This window comes from Oryctolagus cuniculus, chromosome 7, assembly GCF_964237555.1.
Source record: "Oryctolagus cuniculus chromosome 7, mOryCun1.1, whole genome shotgun sequence".
Classification (NCBI taxonomy): Eukaryota; Metazoa; Chordata; class Mammalia; order Lagomorpha; family Leporidae; genus Oryctolagus; species Oryctolagus cuniculus.
The window spans coordinates 8,119,444-8,139,788 of record NC_091438.1 but is presented as its reverse complement, the minus strand read 5'-3'; the positions used below and the strand labels follow the sequence as shown (position 1 = coordinate 8,139,788).

General features: G+C 42.2%; 1 protein-coding gene across 5 annotated transcripts in view; it reads right to left on the bottom strand.

The window, feature by feature from the left end:
• The window catches only part of CEP350 (centrosomal protein 350), a 158,947-nt gene that overhangs the window by 117,255 nt on the left and 21,347 nt on the right, over positions 1-20,345 (bottom strand). For all 5 annotated transcript variants that reach the window (XM_008263851.4, XM_051858261.2, XM_008263850.4 and 2 more), the window contains 6 exons: positions 19,504-19,589; positions 17,877-17,920; positions 15,208-15,322; positions 13,508-13,667; positions 7,226-7,848; positions 1,046-1,159 (listed from right to left, as the gene is read on the bottom strand). In XM_008263851.4, coding sequence (XP_008262073.3) covers positions 1,046-1,159; positions 7,226-7,848; positions 13,508-13,667; positions 15,208-15,322; positions 17,877-17,920; positions 19,504-19,576 — 1,129 coding nt within the window. In that variant the 5' untranslated portion in view covers positions 19,577-19,589. The remainder of the gene's footprint in view (positions 1-1,045; positions 1,160-7,225; positions 7,849-13,507; positions 13,668-15,207; positions 15,323-17,876; positions 17,921-19,503; positions 19,590-20,345) is intronic.

Sequence of the window (20,345 nt, the reverse complement as noted above, 5' to 3'; positions counted from 1 at the left end):
ATCTTTCAGTTTTTTAAAAAAACTTACTTATTTAAAAGGCAGCATGACACAAAAAGAGGGAGAGATCCCCCATCTAGTAGTACACTCCCTAAATGCACAAAACAGCCAGGGCTATGACAGATCAAAGCCAGGAGCCAGGCACTCCGTCCAGGTCTCCCACGTGGGTGGCAGGGACCCAAGTATCCATTTTGGCCCAGGCACATTAGCAGGAAGCTAGATCAGAAGCGGAGCAGCAGGGACTCAAACCAGGCAGTTGGACATGGGACGTGGGCATCCCAAATGGTGGTTTGGCCCCCTGTGCCATAACACCTGGCACAATCTTTGCTCTTAGTTACATTATACTTCCTCCCCATGGGAGAAAAAACTTTCTGAATAGAGTACTTTAACAGAAACAACATGAAAACTGGACTGGATACTTAATGCCACAAAAACCCATTAGTAAAATCTCCATGAGCCTTACTAGGAAGGCCTCAATCTTTAGAATCAGAATTGGTTTTGAATCTTGGCTTCCAACCTTGGGAATGTTGCTCTTTGAACCTCCACTTCATCTCGCCTATCAGGCCAGGTGTTCACTAAGTACTAACATGGTTTCTTCTGATTTCCCTTCCAATCTCCCACAGGTTCCTCCCACTTTCAATTCTCTAACACTGTTCCCTTCCTATAACCCTCTTCTTCCTGCATCTTGCCCTAATGTGATTATCTTACCTGCTGCCTGTCAAATCACTGACCACTTCAAAGATCTCAAAGGCTGACTCAAGTAAACTCTAGCTAGACTTGCTATGTTTCCTTCAAATGAGGCAGTCCAGACACTCTCAGTTTAAAAATAGCCTGGATCTGTCTCATTAGTCGCACAGCTAATTTTAACCCTGGAGCAGAACCCAGAAGCTAAGAAAGGCTTGGAATTCAAACCATTACTACTTTAGTATACAATGCAGTTAGAGCAGGCAAGCACCTTTAGTTCGGTGACAATTTCATGTTTAAATATCGTTAAATTAAATGGCATGCATGATAAAATATTCAAAACATAAAAAAGCTCCACTCTCACCTGCAAAGTGAAGTGCTAAGTCTCGATACAGTTCTCTACTCATGTTTTGAAACTCAGCCTCCTGCCACACTTTCCCATCAGGTGTTCGAATCCTGGTCTCTGAAGGGTTGAAACCTAATATATATCAACAACACAGAACATTCTTACCAAAGTTGCTTTTTAAAGATTTGATTGTTTTTATGAAATATAATTAAAATAACAAAAAAGATATTCTTTCAAAACGTAAAACTTAGCAGTTTCCATCATATTCACAGTTGTACAGTTATCATCATTACTAATCCCAGAACTTTTCATCATCCTGAAAAAAAACCCCTGTGGCTATTAGTGGTCACAACCCACATGACCCCATACATCCCTGTCAACTACTGATCGACTTTCTATCTTTACGGACTTGCCTATTCTGAACACATCATAGAAATGGAATCATACAGCATGTAGGCTTTTGCATCTGGCTTATTTCACTCAGCATAATATTTTCAGAGTTCAATCATCATGTAACATGTGTCAAGATTTTATTCCATTTTATTGCCTGCCTAGTAATATTCCATTGTGTGGACATATCAACATTTTGTTTACCGCTCATCATCTGATGGACACTTGGACTGTTTCTATTTTTTGGATATTATTAATAAATCTGCCATGAACATTCTTGTGCAGGTTTTTGTGCAGCCATGTTTTCAATTCCCTTGGGTTTTGCATCTAGATGTAGAACTGTTTAGTCATGGTAAGTCTATGTTTAATCTTTTGAAATGCTGCCAAGCTGTCCTCAAAAGCAGCTGTAGCATTTACATTCGCACCAGCCAGGTATCAAGGCTCCAATCTGTTCACATCCCCACCAATAATGATTGTTGTCTAACTTTCCTTATTAAAGTCAAACCAATAAAGCAGCAGCTCATTGTGTTTTTCGCACTGCCCTAATATCCAGTGATGTTGAACATGTTTACAAGCTTTTAAGAGAGGAATGCACAGCTACAAAATGGTTGACATATATTGTTTGGATTCAGTGAGATTAAAGCATTATATACAGTTATTCAAAAAGACTAGAAATGGAAGAGCACCAAAATTAAGTAATAAATGAATGCCAATCATAAATTACAGATTTCAATGACAAATTACCCTTCTCAAGGTTAAGAGACAACACTATTCCTTCTTCTTATCTTAAACACAGACATTAATTACCACCATCTGTCTGTTTTTGCCTAAGGCTGAACAAATGGATAGGCTGTTGTCTATATGGGCAAAATGTACCCCAAGTGTTAAAAATAGGTCTTTAAAATATACTTGTTCAATATCTCAAGAAACATTAAATATGTGCTATTTCCCAGGAATTTCCATTCTGATTGTACACTTTAAATTTAATCACTACTTTTCAGAAAAATATACTGAACTTTAATTGATATTTTGAAAATTTTCAAAAATTTGAATATGGACAATAACCAAAATATTATAAAGATTTCTATTTTAAGATGGGCTCAATTTATAAAAAAATAAAGGCAACCAATATTTGTAGAATTCTATCAGTTTAGGGGCCAGTGCTGTGGCACAGAAAAAGCAGGGTAAGCTGCCATCTGCAGTGCCAGCATCCCATATGGGTACCAGTTCAAGTCCATGCTGTTCCACTTCTGATCCGGTTCCCTGCTAATGTGCCTGGGAAAGCAGCGGAAGATGGCCCAAGTGCTTGGGCCCCTAAACACATGTGGGAGACCCAGATGAAGCTCCTGGCTCCTGGCTTCAGATTGTCCCAGCTCCAGCCATTGTAGCTATTGGGGAGTGAACAAGTGAATAGAGGATCTGTGTCTCTCTGTAACTCTTTCAAATAAATAAATAAATCTTAAAAAAAAAAAAAAAGGATTAGTATAAATAGGCTAGAGTCAAAAATTGGCAAAAGCACTTTAGAGGTGTTAGATAAAAGGCACTACATGTTGAGTATCCCTTATCAAAAATGTCAGGAACCAGAATTACTTCAGATTCTGGAATATTTTAATGTACCTAATGAAATATTCAGGGGAGGACATTCTAGTCTAAATACAAAATCTCACTTATGCTTCCTATATATTTTATATACATAGCCTAAAAGTAATTTTATACAATATTTTTAGAAATCCCATGCATAAACAAACTTTGTGTATATTTATAGTCTGTAGTACTGGTATCCCATATGGGTGCTGGTGCAGGTCCCATCTGCTCCACTTCCCATCCAGCTCCCTGCTAAATGTGCCTGGGAGGGCCCGGCGCCGTGGCTCACTTGGTTAATCCTCTGCCTGCAGCACCGGTATCCCATATGGGCACCGGGTTCTAGTCCTGGCTGCTCCTCTTCCAGTCCAGCTCTCTGCTGTGGCCCGGAAAGGCAGTGGAGGATGGCCCAAGTCTTTGGGCCCTGCACCCGCATGGGAGACCAGAAGGAAGCACATGGCTCCTGGCTAAGGATTGGCGCAGAGTGCTGGCCATAGCAGCCATTTGGGGGGTGAACCAACAGAAGGAAGACCTTTCTCTCTGTCTCTCTCTCGCTGTAACTCTACCTGTCAAACAAATAAATAAAAAATCTTTAAAAAAAAAAATGTGCCTGGAAAAGCAGCAGAAGATGGCCCAGGTCTTTGGGTACCTGCACCTACATGAAGACCCAGATGCATCTCCTGGCTTCAGCCTGGCCCAGCCCTGGCCATTGAGGCCAAATGAGGAAGATCTCTCTCTCTCCCTTTCATTGTAACTCTGCCTTTCAAGCAAATCTTAAAAAAACTTCAAGGAGTGGGGAGGGGGATAGGTACTGTGGTGTTGTGGGTTAAGTCTCCGCTTGGGATACTTGCATCCCATATTAGAGATCCTGGTGGAGGCTGGCCATTCCACTTCCTATCCAGGCTCCAGCCAATAGTCCGAGGCAGCCAGTAAAGGCTCAGTAGGTGCCGGAGCCCCCGCCACACATGTGGGTGACTCAAGGCATTTCTGGCTCCTGGCTTCAGTTGGCCCAGCCCTGGCTGTTGAAGCCATCCGAGGAGTGAGCCAGCAATGCAAGTGCTGCTCTCGCTGAGTGAGCCAGCAATGGAAGCGCTGCTCTCGCTCTCTCATTCTGTCTCCCTTTTCTATCACTCTGCTTTTCAAATAAATAATAATTTATAATTTTTTTTATATTTACTCTTCATTGACATAAGGCATTGGTGGGGAAACTTTTCTGCCCAGGGAAATTTGGATATTTATAACATTCACGGGCTATCAAAATTATCAACTTAAAAATTCACCTGCTATAGACTGACTGAATTTCAGGTCCTCCCTGTGCTTTCCTTGGCAGGGCCAGATTAAATGATTTTGTGGGGCTTACACAGCAGGCAGGAGGGACATTCCTTACCCCTGACCTAGGATACCCTGGCCATATGGCTAAATTAGTGAAGACACATTTAGGGGAAAATACATGGCATAAACTTTATTTTGCTAAAAATTTCAGCTGGGCCAGCGCCATGGCTCACTAGGCTAATCTTCCACCTGCAGTGCCGGCACCCTGGGTTCTAGTCCTGGTCGGGGCACCGGTTCTGTCCCGGTTGCTCCTCTTCCAGTCCAGATCTCTGCTGTGGCCCGAGAAGGCAGTGGAGGATGGCCCAAGTGCTTGGGTCCTGCACCCCATGGGAGACCAGGAGGAAGCACCTGGCTCCTGGCTTTGGATTGGCACAGCACGCCAGCTGTAGCGGCCATTAAGGGGGTGAACCAACAGAAGGAAGACCTTTCTCTCTCTCTAACTCTGCCTGTCCAAAAAAAAAAAAAAAAAAAAAAAAAAAAAGAGAGAGAGAGAGAGAGAGAATTTCAGCTGGAGGCAGATCAGAACAGTTATCAAGTTATAACAAAATCTTTTTTTTTTTTTTTTTTGACAGGCAGAGTGGACAGTGAGAGAGAGACGGAGAGAAAGGTCTTCCTTTTGCCGTTGGTTCACCCTCCAATGGCCACCACGGCTGGCGCGCTGCAGCCTGCGCACCACGCTGATCCGATGGCAGGAGCCAGGTGCTTCTCCTGGTCTCCCATGGGGTGCAGGGCCCAACCACTTGGGCCATCCTCCACTGCACTCCCTGGCCACAGCAGAGAGCTGGCCTGGAAGAGGGGCAACCGGGACAGAATCCGGTGCCCCGACCGGGACTAGAACCTGGTGTGCCGGCGGCGCAAGGCGGAGGATTAGCCTAGTGAGCCGCGGCGCCGGCCAAGTTACAACAAAACCTTGCAACCATTGTCCAGTCCAGCTTCCCTGGTATAAGCACAAGCGCCACTAGTACAAAATGTGAAACTAATCAGAAAAGATGTCCCTGATAATTTATGCCTTTTTATTAGAAAAACGGGCAAGAAATTCACTCTATTCAAAAAACAAAGAAAGAATTCCCTCCTCTAAAGCAGCGAGTACACACACTCATGCCTGTCGCAGCAAGTTTACCCTTACACACGCTTGTTGAGTTCGCGCATCCTAGCACAGTTATCCTGTCCTGGTGTTCTTAATTCCTGTAGGAGCTGCCTCATCAGCTGTAGTCACTGTTTCTCTGGGAACAAGAACTCCAAAACAGTGATGCTTCCTCAGCACTGTAGAGTTGTTCTGTGTCAGATTCTCATCAGCAATGATTCTGGCAAACTTGTCAACAAAGTTCTCTGCTGCTTCATGATCAGCAGGTGCTTCATCACCATAAAGCTTTAAGGATGTTGTGTCTTGTCTTAAATGTCTGTGATCAACCTGCTGAATATTCACAATTCCTTCCAATTTTCAGTTCCTCATGATATAACTTCCCTTGTTTCATGATCAGTAATGGCATGTTTCACTGCGACACTGATGGAGCCACTCTGAATATACAATCGAGATCGTCACTTTGATCTTCACGCAGTGTATTTCTATTTTTCAGTAACTTCTGTTCATCACTCGCAGCAGAGAGATTCAGTAGCTCATTCGTCCTGTTTCTCCACTTCTTGGATGGTGGTCATTCTGCCACCACACTCTGTGAGACGTTTCACGCACCACTGTCTGTCCAGCTGCTCCGCAGCCTGACTTTCTGTGTTGTTATCCGTTTCAGGTCAGATAAACATAAACGCTTCTTTCTCGTATCACTGTTTCTCAGTAGGGTATCTCAGGTATTTTTGGGATTTGCAATATGTTTGTATCACAGAGCAGAGAAGAAGCAGAAACACAATAAGTGATGCATGTAAGTCTTGGTCTCAAGCAGGGCACCATGGGAAACCTGCCACTGGCACACCCAGTCTGTACACATGCCAAGTTAGTAGCCTTTCTCTGTGTGCCCACATGACAGAAGCTGGGTGGCAGCCATGAAAAAGGTGCAACATGGCTAAAGGGGGCTAAGAGGTTGTTCTCCCTTCCTCTATGGGGTACCACATTATGTTTTGTGCATTTTTTTAAACGATTATTTCTTTATTTCAAAGAGTTACACAGAAAGAGAAGGAGAGGCAGAGAGAGAGAGAGAGAGAGAGAGAGAGAGAGAGAGAGAGAGAGAGAGGTCTTCCACCCACTGGTTCATTCCCCAATTGGCTACAACGGCCAGAGCTGTGCCAATCTGAAGCCAGGAGCCAGGAGCTTCTTCCAGGGCTCCCATGCGGGTGCAGGGGCCCAAGGACCTCGACCATCTTCCACTTCTACTTCCAGTTTCCTGCTAATGTGCTTGGGAAGGCAGCAGAAGATGGCCCAAGTAATTGGGCTCCAGCCACCCATGTGGGAGACTAGGATAGAGTTCCTGGCTCCTGGTTTTGCCCTGGCCCTAGCGAAGGCAGTGGAGCCCTTACTTGGGTCCCTGCACCCCCAGGGGAGACTTGGAAGAAGCTCCTGGCTCCTGTCTTCGGCCTGGTCCAGCCCGGCTGGTATAGCCATTAGTCATTTGGGGAGTGAACCAGTAGATGGAAGACATCCCTCACTCCTGCCTCTCTGTCTCTATCTCTCCCTTTCTGCTGCTCCTTCAAATAAATAAATAAGTAAATATTTGTTAAAAATCTAATTCTGGACTTTAACTCCAGAAATTCTGATTTAGGTCCAATGTAAGATCTAGGAATCTGTATGTATTTCTTAACATGTATCTTGAAGTAATTTCTTAGGCAGCTGATCTGAGAAATTAAATTCTGTTCTAAAGACGATCTTCTCTAAGCAAACACATCCTAGGGAGAAAGGGAAGCAAGGAGGCAGGAGGAGAGAGAAGGGTACAAAGCCTGATCACCAACCTTTGTACGTGGGAGCAGGTGGTGCTGTTGCCACTTTCCTGACCTTTGCTGTCACTGAGTTATCAACACTGACAACCATTACCGGATGGTCAATATGACCCAGATTCTGGCCCCGGCCGTTTATTTCTTCTGAATGTTCCCACTGCTTCCTAATCCGCTCCTTGAGTTTTTCCAGTTTGATGTCATGTTGCCGCCTCTTTAAAATGTCTAATCTTTGGGAACTGGAAGTACTAGCAGAGGATGGAGAAGAGTCAGTCAGCCTTAACACTTTTGGATCAATATCTTGGCCCATGTTATTCATGGAAGGCTTCAAATTGTTCTCGTTTAGTTTTGCTCTGTTGGGCATTTCTTCTTCAATTCTCAGAGGAGGTCCCATCTTAATCAAACATTCAGAACTTTGTAATGCATCAATTGCAGGTCGATCATTTAAAAACCTAACAACTGTATCATTCGTAACGAAGGATTGAGAGCTGTCAAAATCACAGCAATGCATATTCTGTTCTTCTCGACTGCTTAGCATCCGGTTCCCACTCTCAGCCTTTTCTTCATTAACATCTACACAATATACAGGTTTTGAGTCCAGATAGCTGGGACTTAAACTGGAAGGTGCACCATGGATTTCCCTATAATAAAAAATAAGCTTTGTTACCACAGTTAATAACAATATACTATTTAATTGAATACTGCTAAAGTAGTACATTTGAAATACTCTCACCATAAAACAATGATAAGCATGTGAGGTAACTCATATCTTAAATAGCTTCACTTAGCAATTCTACAATGTATACATATGTCAAACCATTATTTTGGGGTTAGACATTGGGCCCAGCCATTAAGACTCCAATCTGGATGCCCATATCCTACATAGCAGTGCTTGGATTCCCAGCTCTGGCTCCTGACTCCAGCTTCCTGCTAACACGGTCCCTGGGAGCAGCAGTGATGGCTCAGTACTTTGGCTCCTGCCACCCACGCAGGAGACTGGCTTAAGCTCCTGGCCCCCAAATTCAGCCCTGAGACCATGGTAGACAGTTGAGGACTGGACCTGCAGATGGGAGCTCTCTATCATGAAGTAAATAATTTTAAAAATTGTGAATAAGAGTACAAAACTAGTCAAAATGAAACCAATCATACAAACTAAATAGAAACTTTAAGTTTATATGAGACACTTAAAAACACAAGAAATTCCAGTAAATTAAAAATAGTAATACTAATTAAAAATACTAAGACCCAACGTTCAACATCTCTTTATTAAGTTGAATAGCAAAATATGTGTGCAGAGATTTGAGAATTCCAGGAAATGGGACATTTAAAACTTTTTTTATTTATTTGAGAGGCAAAGAGAGACAAATAGAAAGAAAAAGTTCTCATTCACTGGTTCACTCCCCAGTGCCCCCAGCGGCCAGGGCTGGACCAAGGCCAAAGCTAAGAGCCAGAAACTCAATCCAGGTACTACAAGTGGGAGCAGGAACCTATTAACTTTAGTCACTACCAATGTCTCTCCAGGTCTGCACCAGTAGGAAGATGGAGTCAGGAGTAAAACCAGGAATTTAACCCAGTACTGTAATGTGGGATATGGTGTCTTAACCATTAGGCCAAATATCTGCCCCCCAAAATAGAATTATAATCCAACTTTAGGTATTTATTTGATGTCTGTTACCACTGGATCACTCTCCAAGCGGCCCCAACGGCTGGAAATGGGCCAGGCTGAAGTCAGGAGCCTAGGACTCCTTCCACGCCTCCCAAATGGATACAGGGGCCCAACCACATGGGCCATCCTCCACTGCTTTCCCTGACACAATAACAGGGAGCCAGATCAGATGTGCAGGAACCAGAACGTGATTCAGCACCCATATGGGATGTTGGTATTGCAGGCTCAACCTGATGTGCCACAACGCCAGCCCCAGCATCTTAACTAACAGGGAAAAAGTTCTCAAATATTGGCATCTTACATGTGTAACTTCTAAATAATGTGCCAAATTAACAAATAGATTGAGGATAGAAATAAAATTAGAAAGTACAATAAATATTTCCCAAATAAATGTGGTTAGTAAAGTTAAACCTCTCTTAACCATGGAGTATTTTTTTGGATGCCTCAAACCATGGAGACCATTATCTAGAAACTCAGAAGTAGGGGCCGGCACTGTGGCATAGCGGGTAAGGCCACCGTCTGCAGTGTCGGCATCCCATATGTGCACCGGTTTGAGTTCCGGCTGCTCCGCTTCAGATCCAGCTCTCTGCAATGGCCTGGGAAAGCAGTAGAGGATGGCCCACGTGTTTGGGCCCTTGCACTTGCATGGGAGACCTGGAAGAAGCTCCTGGATCCTGGCTTCGGATCGGTACAGCTCTGACTGTTGCGGCCAATTGGGGAGTGAGCCAGCAGACAGAAGACCTCTCTCTCTTTCTCTCTCTCCTTCTCCTTCTCTCTTTGTAACTTTCACTTATAAATAAATAAATCTTAAAAAAAAAAAAAAAGAAAGAAACTCAGGAGTAAACAAAGACTGGAAAAAGTCAAAGCACTTATAAAGTTTGCATTATCTGTTCACAAAAACACTAGCAAACGTCTCCATCAGATACAACTTTTATTTAACATAGCATTCTAACAAGCTTTACTGTAGGAAAGTGGTTTATTAAAAGGGAGGCTAATGTAGACAAACAATCCTTGGCAGTGAGAGAGCATGGGAATCATGAAGGCCTGTGTATTTCCCCAAGGAGACAGTCTACAGTTCCCGTCAGACTGCCATCGAGCCTGAGATCCTGTGTGCGTGGACTGGGGCTGAGCAATGAGTCCTGCAGCTGCCACCAGAGAGCAGACTACACGGGGTCATTTTCACCCTCTAGACAGACTGCCACCACTGACGGTTAAAACCCTGTGGCTCTGAGGTGGGCATTCGCCCTAATGGTTAATCACTGACTGAGACACTGGCATCACAGACGGAGTGCCTGGGCCTGAGTTTCAGTTTCACTCCTAATTACGGCGTTCTTCTAATGCACACCCTGGGAGGCAGTACGTGATGGCTTCAGCAGTTAACACCTCGGCCGGCTTCCCAGATCTGAACTTCCGCCTTGCCGAGCGCCGGCTGTTGAAGACATTTGGGGACTGAACTAAAGGATGGGACCTGTGTCTCCTCTCTAAGTCTCTCTTTCTTCCTTTCTGCCTTGTAAATAAACAAAATTATTTAGGTCTAAAATTAGTATCTTTAGGGAGTGTTTAGCCTAGAGGTTGTCATATCAAAGTACCTGAGTTCAAGTGATTGTGTTCCTGTCATCCACACAGGAGACCTGGACTGCATTCCTGGCTGCTAGCTCCAGCCAAACCCAGCCCCAGCCTTGGCACACACTTGGGCAATGACCAGCACACGGGAGCTCTCGGTCTCTAATTCTGCCCCCCAAATCAGTAAACTATGCAACAAATAAACAGAGGCAGGTGCCTGGCCTACTGGTTAGGATGCCAACTGGGATTCTCCGCGTGCCTCATCAGAGTGCCTGTGCTCGGGTCCCAGTTCTGACTCCCAGTTCCAGCTCCCTGCTACCACGCAGTCTAAGCAGCAGCCGGTGTCGGCTCGAGTCACTGAGTCCCTGCCGCCCACAGAGAGACCTGGATTGAGCTTCTGGCTCAGGGTTTCAGCCCAACTCACATCCACCCATTATGAGCATCTTAGACAGCTCTTTCTGTGCCTCTCCAAAACTTAATTTCTTTTTCTTTTTTTTTTTTAAGATTTATTTATTTATTTTAAAGTCAGAGTTAGAGAGAGGAGAGGAGAGGTAGAGGTAGAGAGAGAGAGAGAGAGAGAGGTCTTCCATCCGATGGTTCAATCCCCAATTGGCTGCAACAGCTGGAGCTGCGGCGATCCAAAGCCAGGAGCCAGGAGCTTCTTCCGGGTCTCCCACGCGGGTGCAGGGGCCCAATGACTTAGGCCATCTTCTACTAGTTTCCCAGGCCACAACAGAGAGTTGGATAGGAAGTGGAGCAGCTGGGACTCGAACCGGCACCTATATGGGATGCCAGTGCTCAGGCCAGGGTGTTAACCTGCTGAGCCACAGCACCAGCCCCAACTTAATTTCACATAGTCGTTCATTCCCTCACACATCAAATACTTTTTGAATATGTGGATGGGTATTCACTACACAATTGTTCAACTTTTCCATAAATCTGGAATTTTTTATAATAAAATGTTAAGGAAACTGTTTACTAAATATTGAGTACGTGCTAGGTATTAACCTAATGCTCAGAGAATAAGACAAGATTTATTCCCTCACATAGGCTGGTGTACGGAGCAGAAATGGAATGCAAATATAACAGGACATGAAAACGCTATAACAGAGGTTACATGCTATCATGGGAGCACATATTATTAATTAACAAGGCCTAGAAAATGGAGTGAGGTAGAAACAGATCTGGCATGTTTCATACAGAAAGTCATAGAAGAGTTTAAATAATAAAAGTAGAGAAGGACATTCCACTCTCAGCTATGGTCCAGATATTCTCTTCTTTACAATTCCTACACAATTTTAACTATCAAGTAGTATTCTTGCAAGAACCGTATCAGAGTATGTATGAACAAGAGTCAGGAAGTCAGTCTCCACACTATTAGGGATTATGCTTCCAGGCAAGTCAGTATTTCTGTGTATAGAGATTCTGAACTGTGATAATTGTTCAACTTTCTCATTTCTCCTTTTCTTTTTTTTTTTTAAAGATTTATTTTACTTTAAAGTCATAGTTACACAGAGAGAGAGAGAGGGAGAAGCAGAGAGAGAGAGAGAAAATCTTCCATCTGCTGGTTCAGTCCCCAAATGGCCACAAAGGCCGGAGCTGCGCTGATCTGGAGCCAGGAGGCAGGAGCTTCTTCCAGGTCTCCCATGTGGGTGCAGGAGCCCAAGGACTTGGGCCATCTCCCACTGCTTTCCCAGGCCATAGCAGGGAGCTGGATCAGAAGTGGAGCAGCTGGGTCTCGAACCGGCACCCATATGGGATGCCGGCACTGCAGGCAGCAGCTTTACCCGCTACACCACAGCGCCGGCCCCGACATTTCTCCTTTTCTAAGCTGTGAACTTTTACCTAGATTAAATCCTTGGCTTTCTCTCTGTATTTTTTTCACCACTTCTATTACTTCAATACTAGTGACAACTTTCAAATTTATATTTTCAGCATACCAACTGAATATTTTCCCTAGATATTTCAAAACTGTATCAAATGTAACATTAAAAATTGCATAATCCATTGCCTCGCCTAAATTATTTATCTTAAATTTAAGAGTACAAATATATACCTAGATTTACCAAGCATCATCATGAAACACCTTGATTTACTGGTCGATACTTTAAAATATGAAAAATACTGACAAACAAAATGAAGAAACATGATCTCATGTTTACTACTTACTCATATGACTATTTGCCAATACTAAGAGTGGAAACATATTTAATCATTAGTAAATATGTTTCTCAAGTACAAAATTCCATTATTTTATTAACTAAATATCATAAACTATGTTAAAATGCAAGCCATTTTATACTACAATTTATCGAAGTTCACACATCAGTCTTTAACATCTAAGTTGCTAAAAGGAGCCACTGGCAACAAAATAATAAACCAGTTCATGTTTTTTTTGTTTGTTTTGTCTTTTAAAGATTTAACTTATTTGTTTGTTTGAAAGGCAAAGCAACAGAGAAAGACTTTGCATCCACTGGTTCACTCTCCAAATTCTAGCAACAGCCAGGTATGGAGCAGGCCAAAGCCAGGAGCCAGACATTCCATGCAGTTCTCCTACAAGGGTGGCTTCCGCTGCCTTCAGTGGTGCTCCAGTGGAAGCTGGACTGGAAGTGGGACTCAAACCAGTGCTGCAAGATGGGATGCCAGCATCACAAGCGCTGGCTAACCCACCATGCCTCCATGCCAGCCCAACCCGCATTATACCTCCATCAAGAAAGACACTGTAGACGCATACTACTACAAAAGCATCAATCAACTGCACAAAATTCATTATGTAGAATTCTGAATCTGAGATATTAAGAAAAAATAGCCACACTTCCAGAGACTAAACAATTTGTTCCTAGCAAACCTATTTAAAATTACAATGTTGGTTGTCTGGGGTAAATACTACTATTTCTTCCCTCCAAATATTTATCTATAAAAGAGTATACTGTAGTCTATATTTCATAACATAAAATATTTTTGCCATATATCATTCAGAATGAAAAAGGTAATATTTGCATTAAAAACTAATTATAATCTTACTATAAACACTACAGGGTAACCCTAAGAAACTTTTTTTGAATACTAACCTGTAGGAAACCAAAGGGTCACGAAATTCTACACGATTGTTTTTCTTCACGTTACTCTCCAGGGTGGTAGCTCTGAGAGGACGACGGGATTTCTCTTTTCGTGATTTAGAGGACTTGGCAGTTGGAGCATTAACCCAGGAATCGTCCAGGCATCTACCATCTAAAGGAAAGGAAATCTGTGAGAACAGATGACGTAAAACACAACCACCTCTGACTCTGAGTAGTGCCTAACAAAATCACTCAGATTTATGGGAGGCATTTCCACTTAGATATTATATAAACAGGCGAAAAAATTCATATTAAATTATTATAGCACCTCAATAAATAGAGAACGATTATATTCTGCACAGTCTAAAATAAATTCTATATATAAAATTCTTTTGTCAATGGCTGCAATTCACAATTCATAAATACCAGACAAAATCCAAAAACTCACAGGTTAAAAAGAAAATCACAGTTTGGGTAAAGAATACTAACTTAAAGGTTTTTGCAAAACCAATTAGGAAACCAACCAAAGCCTCAAACATACAAAAGATTTGTATAGAAAATATTTGTACTGGGGCCGGCGCCGTGGCTCACTTGGTTAAATCTCCACCTGTGGCGCTGGCATCCCACATGGGCACCAGGTTCTAGTCCTGGTTGCTCCTCTTCCAGGCCAGCTCTCTGCTGTGGCCCGGGAGGACAGTGGAGGACGGCCCAAGTGCTTGGGCTCCTGCACCCGCATGGGAGACCAGGAAGAAGCACCTGGCTCCTGGCTTCAGATCGGCACAGCGCCAGTTGTAACAGCCATTTGGGGAGTGAACCAAGGAAGGAAGACCTTTCTCTCTGTCTCTCTCTCTCTCACTGCCTATAACTATACCTGTCAAATAAATAAAAAAAAAAAAAGAGGCCGGTGCCGCGGCTCAATAGGCTAATCCTCCACCTTGCGGCGCTGGCACACCAGGTTCTAGTCCCGGTCGGGGCGCCGGATTCTGTCCCGGTTGCCCCTTTTCCAGGCCAGCTCTCTGCTGTGGCCAGGGAGGGCAGTGGAGGATGGCTCAAGTCCTTGGGCCCTGCACCCCATGGGAGACCAGGATAAGTACCTGGCTCCTGCCATCAGATCAGTGCAGTGAGCCGGCCGCGGTGGCCATTGGAGGGTGAACCAACGGCAAAGGAAGACCTTTCTCTCTGTCTCTCTCTCTCACTATCCACTCTGCCTGTCAAAAATAAATAAATAAATAAATAAATAATAAAAAAATAAAATAAAAAATAAAAAGAAAATATTTGTACTGTGTCAATCTATGACAGTATCTGTACGGAAGATATTCCATCTATGATTTTTAAAATCCAACAAAAAATACATCTCTTAAGTCAACTGAATTTTACTTTCAATGAGATATATTATACCTGTAAATAAAAAAAAAATGAACCAGACATACATAATCCCAAAACCTCAAAATCAAATTCTTATCACCAAGAAACAAACAAAAACTCATTGTCAAAGATGAAGTAACAGTACAAAAGTCCCTGGTTTAAAGACGGTGAAACAGCATCTACAGTCACTGAATATGAAGCCACTTCATAACCAAAGGAGAAATAAACGCTGATGACTGATGACATACAGCTGTTGGCAAACACAGGGACTTTAGAAGAAACTAAATTAAAACAAAACAAAGAAAAATTCATATGTAATATATCTTTAGAACTAACTTTATACATACCTTTTCTACTTATTTTTCGGGTACCACTTGCAGAAAACTTCTTGGCATCCATGACAGAATCAAACACAGCTGTACTGGTGGGGGCTACTTCCAATTTGTTTTCAATGTGTCTCAGCTAAAGTTTAAACACCATCGCAACACATCAGTTAATTCTGTAAATAAACCAGCTACCACTGATTACAGAGTTAACACTATACTGCCCAGTATCTTTCTTTTCTAATCAAGAAAAAACTTGGGAAGGTCTTTAAGCAGTATTAGAATCTTCATCACTTACTACTTCAGCTATAACAGCTGCCACAATGCTGCCCAAATTTGCACAGTAAAATAAAAAAATTATGAAGTATTCAAAGGTCTCCTATTTGTCTTGCTGAACTATTTTAATCATTGAGTTTTTTGAAAGCAATAAATTATCTGACATTTTTTGTGACATGTCATTATGCAATATATCTTGTACAATTTACATGCACAAATGAGGAAAGAGTGATTTAGCTGAATTAAAATTTAGGATTGTGGGCCGGCGCCGCGGCTCACTAGGCTAATCCTCCGCCTTGCGGCGCCGGCACACCAGGTTCTAGTCCCGGTCGGGGCGCCGGATTCTGTCCTGGTTGCCCCTCTTCCAGGCCAGCTCTCTGCTGTGGCCAGGGAGTGCAGTGGAGGATGGCCCAAGTGCTTGGGCCCTGCACCCCATGGGAGACAAGGAGAAGCACCTGGCTCGGATCAGCGCGGTGCACCGGCCGCAGCGCGCCGGCCGCGGCGGCCATTGGAGGGTGAACCAACGGCAAAGGAAGACCTTTCTCTCTGTCTCTCTCTCACTGTCCACTCTGCCTGTCAAAAAATTAAAATAAATAAATAAATAAATAAAAGAAAAAAAAGTTTAAAAAAAAAATTTAGGATTGTTCAAACAGTCACAATATTTTACAGTTTTGTATCTATAAAATAAGGACAAAATTCACAAGCTAGAACTCAGGTTTCACATTTACTTTGTAATATTAAGTCAACTTTTAGTATAACTACCAATGTTCTCAATGACTTTAAAAAAAGAATTTTTTCCAAATAATACAGAATTACATACTTACAGGATAAGATTTAGGAAGCCAAAAACATTCAAAATTAAATTAATTAAAATCCTATCACACAGATAAATTCCTTGTATGAAATTTTCATTTATCTTCTTTCAGATTTTTGCAGTGTACTGTACTTCAAAATGGGAACAGGTGCAAGCACTTGGCCGAGTCACCAAGATGCACATGTCCATATCAGAATACCTAATTCAGACCCAGGAGGCAGCAAGTGATGGCTCAGGTATTTTAGTCTCTGCTACCCAGACTGGAGATCTGGATTGAGTTCCTGATCCAGTCTGAGCCCAGTGCTAGCCACTGCAGGCATCTGGGGAGTGAACTAGCAGAGTAAAGTCTGTCTCCCTCTCCACCTCGTTGTCTGTCTGTCAATCTCTCATAAGAAAAAAGGGGAATAATATCTTTTACATACTAATAGTTCTGCATGAGGCTTTCCTTCTATTAAATTATGAGCCCCACCATCTTTAAAAATCTTCAAAAAAATACAGTATTTTTTAACAACTATTAATAGTTTAGCTCTAAATTAAATTAAGGGGTTAAAAAAATGATTTCTTTATAACAGATGTTTAACACCTGCCTAGGAGACAATATACACTGGTATCTATATCTATATTTCTATTTCTGTATCTATATCTATATCTAAACAAAATCTGATCCTGCATTGGATCAAATCTGGTTTATGTATCTTTTCTAGATTCATTTTCAAAGCAGTCTAAAGAGTAGAAGAAAACACCATAAAAGTACTCAGACAGGAAAGAAAGAGTGATTCAAATTCAGACGGTGTACTAAATACGGTAAGGGTAATTTGCCCAGAGAGCAAATAAAAAAGAAAAGGGTTTTCCAGTGAAGAGACTGAAGTGTGCTTGCAAAAGTTCATGGAAAATAGGATTAAAAGATAAGCTTATTTTTCCACAAACTTTCTGAAGTCTCCTCATTGTGTCACTTGCCCAATTTGCATTCCTAACCTCCAGATAACACTGGGCAGAAGACAAATGGGAATAAGTGGCTCAAAGTCCCATTTCTTAGTTAGTACCAGAGAAAACTGTATGTTACTGCCAGGAAAAAAAAACAAAAACAAAAACAAAAACAAAACAAAAGCAGGTAATGCCCAACCCACTCAAGAAGCTAGCGCTGTTTATTTCCTCCTTGACAATGAGCTTCAATATAAACACAGCACCACCTTCCAAAATGTATCACTTTAAAGCTCCAACACCAGTTGCTAAAGGTGAAGAAAAAGTTATAAATTATTGTACTTTCCATATTCCCTGGTATAATGCTCCCAATACCTAAAATAGTGCCTTATTTAATCCTTTACTATTTAACAGCTGTCATGTTTGTTCATTGTGTGATACATGAGGGTACTTCAATAAGTCCATGGAAAACTGAATTAAAAGAAATTTATTTGGTGCAAAAATGTTTTGAAATCCTTGCACAGTTTTAGTATAACATACACTATCCACAAACTATTTAAAGTACCCTCATATAGTATATAATTTTCAAGAAAAGGCTATAGAAAACATTTGAATCTATTCAATCATAACAGAAAATCAATTTTAAATCAGAAACGAGTAAATGGAAGCTAAGACTACTTACAGTAGCCTTGGACTGAGAAAGTGCATCCCACGACGTGGTTATGTCTGCCAGAGGAAATTGATAATTAGTGAATCCGAATCTCAGAAGTAGACTTTGGAATCTCAATTTTAGTAAGTCCCAAAATGCATTCAAAAGTTAGAAGATTACTTTAGTAGAAAGACCACTCCTCATGTGGAGTCAAAGTATGCTTTGCCTCCCTAACGACTACTCTGCAAAGTCAAGCTTCCCAACACAAACATGGTTTAGGGTTTAATAGACACTGACACTACTAGTTCTTTAGAGAGCTGGACCAACACCCCTACCACACTCACATCAGACATCTCCAAAAACAAACAATATATTCAGTTTATCCCAATGAGCTGAAAAACTACAAAGTTTTACATTTCATTGTATTTCCATTATAATGTGAAAAAGAAACTAGTTCAGACTTCAGTCTATCAGTAGAAACAAAGATAAAATCTTTCAGATGACAGGCCTTCAAATAGTTTAAGGCCACATATTTCCCATTAGTCATCCTTTTCCAGGATATTTTTATTTCCCCAAATATTCCTCACATTATTTCATTTCCAGGTTCCTCAGAAACCAAATAATCTTTCTCCAGATCTCACAAAGTTTGCCAATCTCCACCAAAAAATATTATGCATTAAAGTTAACTCTAGGGGACAGTGTTGTAGCATGGAAGGGTAAGCCGCTGCCTGTGACGCCGGAATCCCATGTGGGCGCCCAGTCCACATTCCGGCTGCTTGACTTCTGATTCAGCTCCCCAATAATGCACCTGGGAAAGCCGTGGAATATGGCCCAAGTGCCTGGGCTGGCCTCTGTACCCATGTGGGAGACCTGGAAAACACCCCCTGGCTCCCGGCTTCGGCCTGGCCCAGCCCTGGCACTTCAGTCACTCAGGGTGCAATACCAGTGAATGCAATCTATCTCTTTATCTCTCTATTTTTCTCCATATAACTCTGCCTCTCAAATAAAAAAATATTTTAAAAAAAGGTTAACTATAATGCATGATTTTAAAAAAGAGTTCAATCAGACTATTCTGTTGTTTATGCACTACATGTCTAGATTATATTAGGAGTTATATTATACTATTTAGGCCAGCGCCATGGCTCAATAGGCTAATCCTCTGCCTTGCGGCGCCGGCACAACGGGTTCTAGTCCCGGTCGGGGCGCCAGATTCTGTCCCGGTTGCCCCTCTTCCAGGCCAGCTCTCTGCTGTGGCCCGGGAGTGCAGTGGAGGATGGCCCAGGTGCTTGGGCCCTGCACCTGCATGGGAGACCCAGAAGAGGCTCCTGGCTCCTGACTTTTGATTGGCTCAGCTCTGGCCATTTGAGCCATTGAGGAGTGAACCAGCGAATGGAAGGCTTCTCTCTCTGTCTCTCTGTCTGTAACTCTACCTCTCAAATAAATTATTTAAAAATAAATAAATAGAAAGGATGCATTCTTCCTTGACAAGACAGTTTACCACAGATGCCTTTGAAGATGAGGTATCATGTATATTAAAATTTAAATTTAAAACTTTTTTTATAAATCAAAGTTTATAATTTTCATTTATTGATTAGCCCAGATTTTAACAAATTTGACCTAAATAAGGGACTAAACACAGTTAAGAAAAAAAAAATCATACCTTGAACAGTATCCTTGCTTTGAGAGTTTCTTGGATTTGGTAAAGGCACCTCTTTTGATCTGCTGCTCCTCATCCTGCCCAGTTACCTGCAACCACATCGACAGGACTCACTGAACATCGGGATTAGGGTAAGACTGGAGGCAGGCATCTGGTACAGCGGGTAAGCTGCCCACATCCCATGGCAGAGTTCCTGGCTGAGACCCAGGGTCGCGGCCAATTCCAGCTTCCTGCTAATGTGCACTTTAGGGTGGGCCGTAGTGGTGGCTGTAGTAGCCAGGTACCTGCCACCCATATGGGATACCCAGATCCAGTTCCTGGATTCTGACTTTAGCCTGGCCAAGCCTTAGCTGCTGCAGGCATTGGGACGTGAAATATCAGATGAAGTATCTATCTCTGTCTTTCAAATAAATAATAAGGTTAGTAAAGAAAATACTGTGACTTATATTGCTCTTTCTAAAAGTTTAAAAAAAATCTATCATCTCTAAAATGTTATCTTTATAATCTCAATAGTTTCCAGTCATTCAATAATTTTATTTTTCCTTAGAAAAGCCATTAAAAATTATATTGTGACCACTTCACACACATTAAGATAACTATTATTTTAAAAAAATGTGACAACAGGGCTGGAAAAGATGTGGAAAAACTGAAACTCTTGTGTGCTGTTGGTGAGAATACACAATGGTACAGTTACTGCAGATAACCGTATGGCAGTTCCTCAAAAAGTTAAAAATAGGGGCAGGTGTTGTGGCGCAGCAGGTTAAGTAGCCATCTGAGATGGCAGCATCCCACTTAAGCCCTGGTTTGAATCCAAGCTGCTCCACTTCTCATTTAGCTCCCTGCTA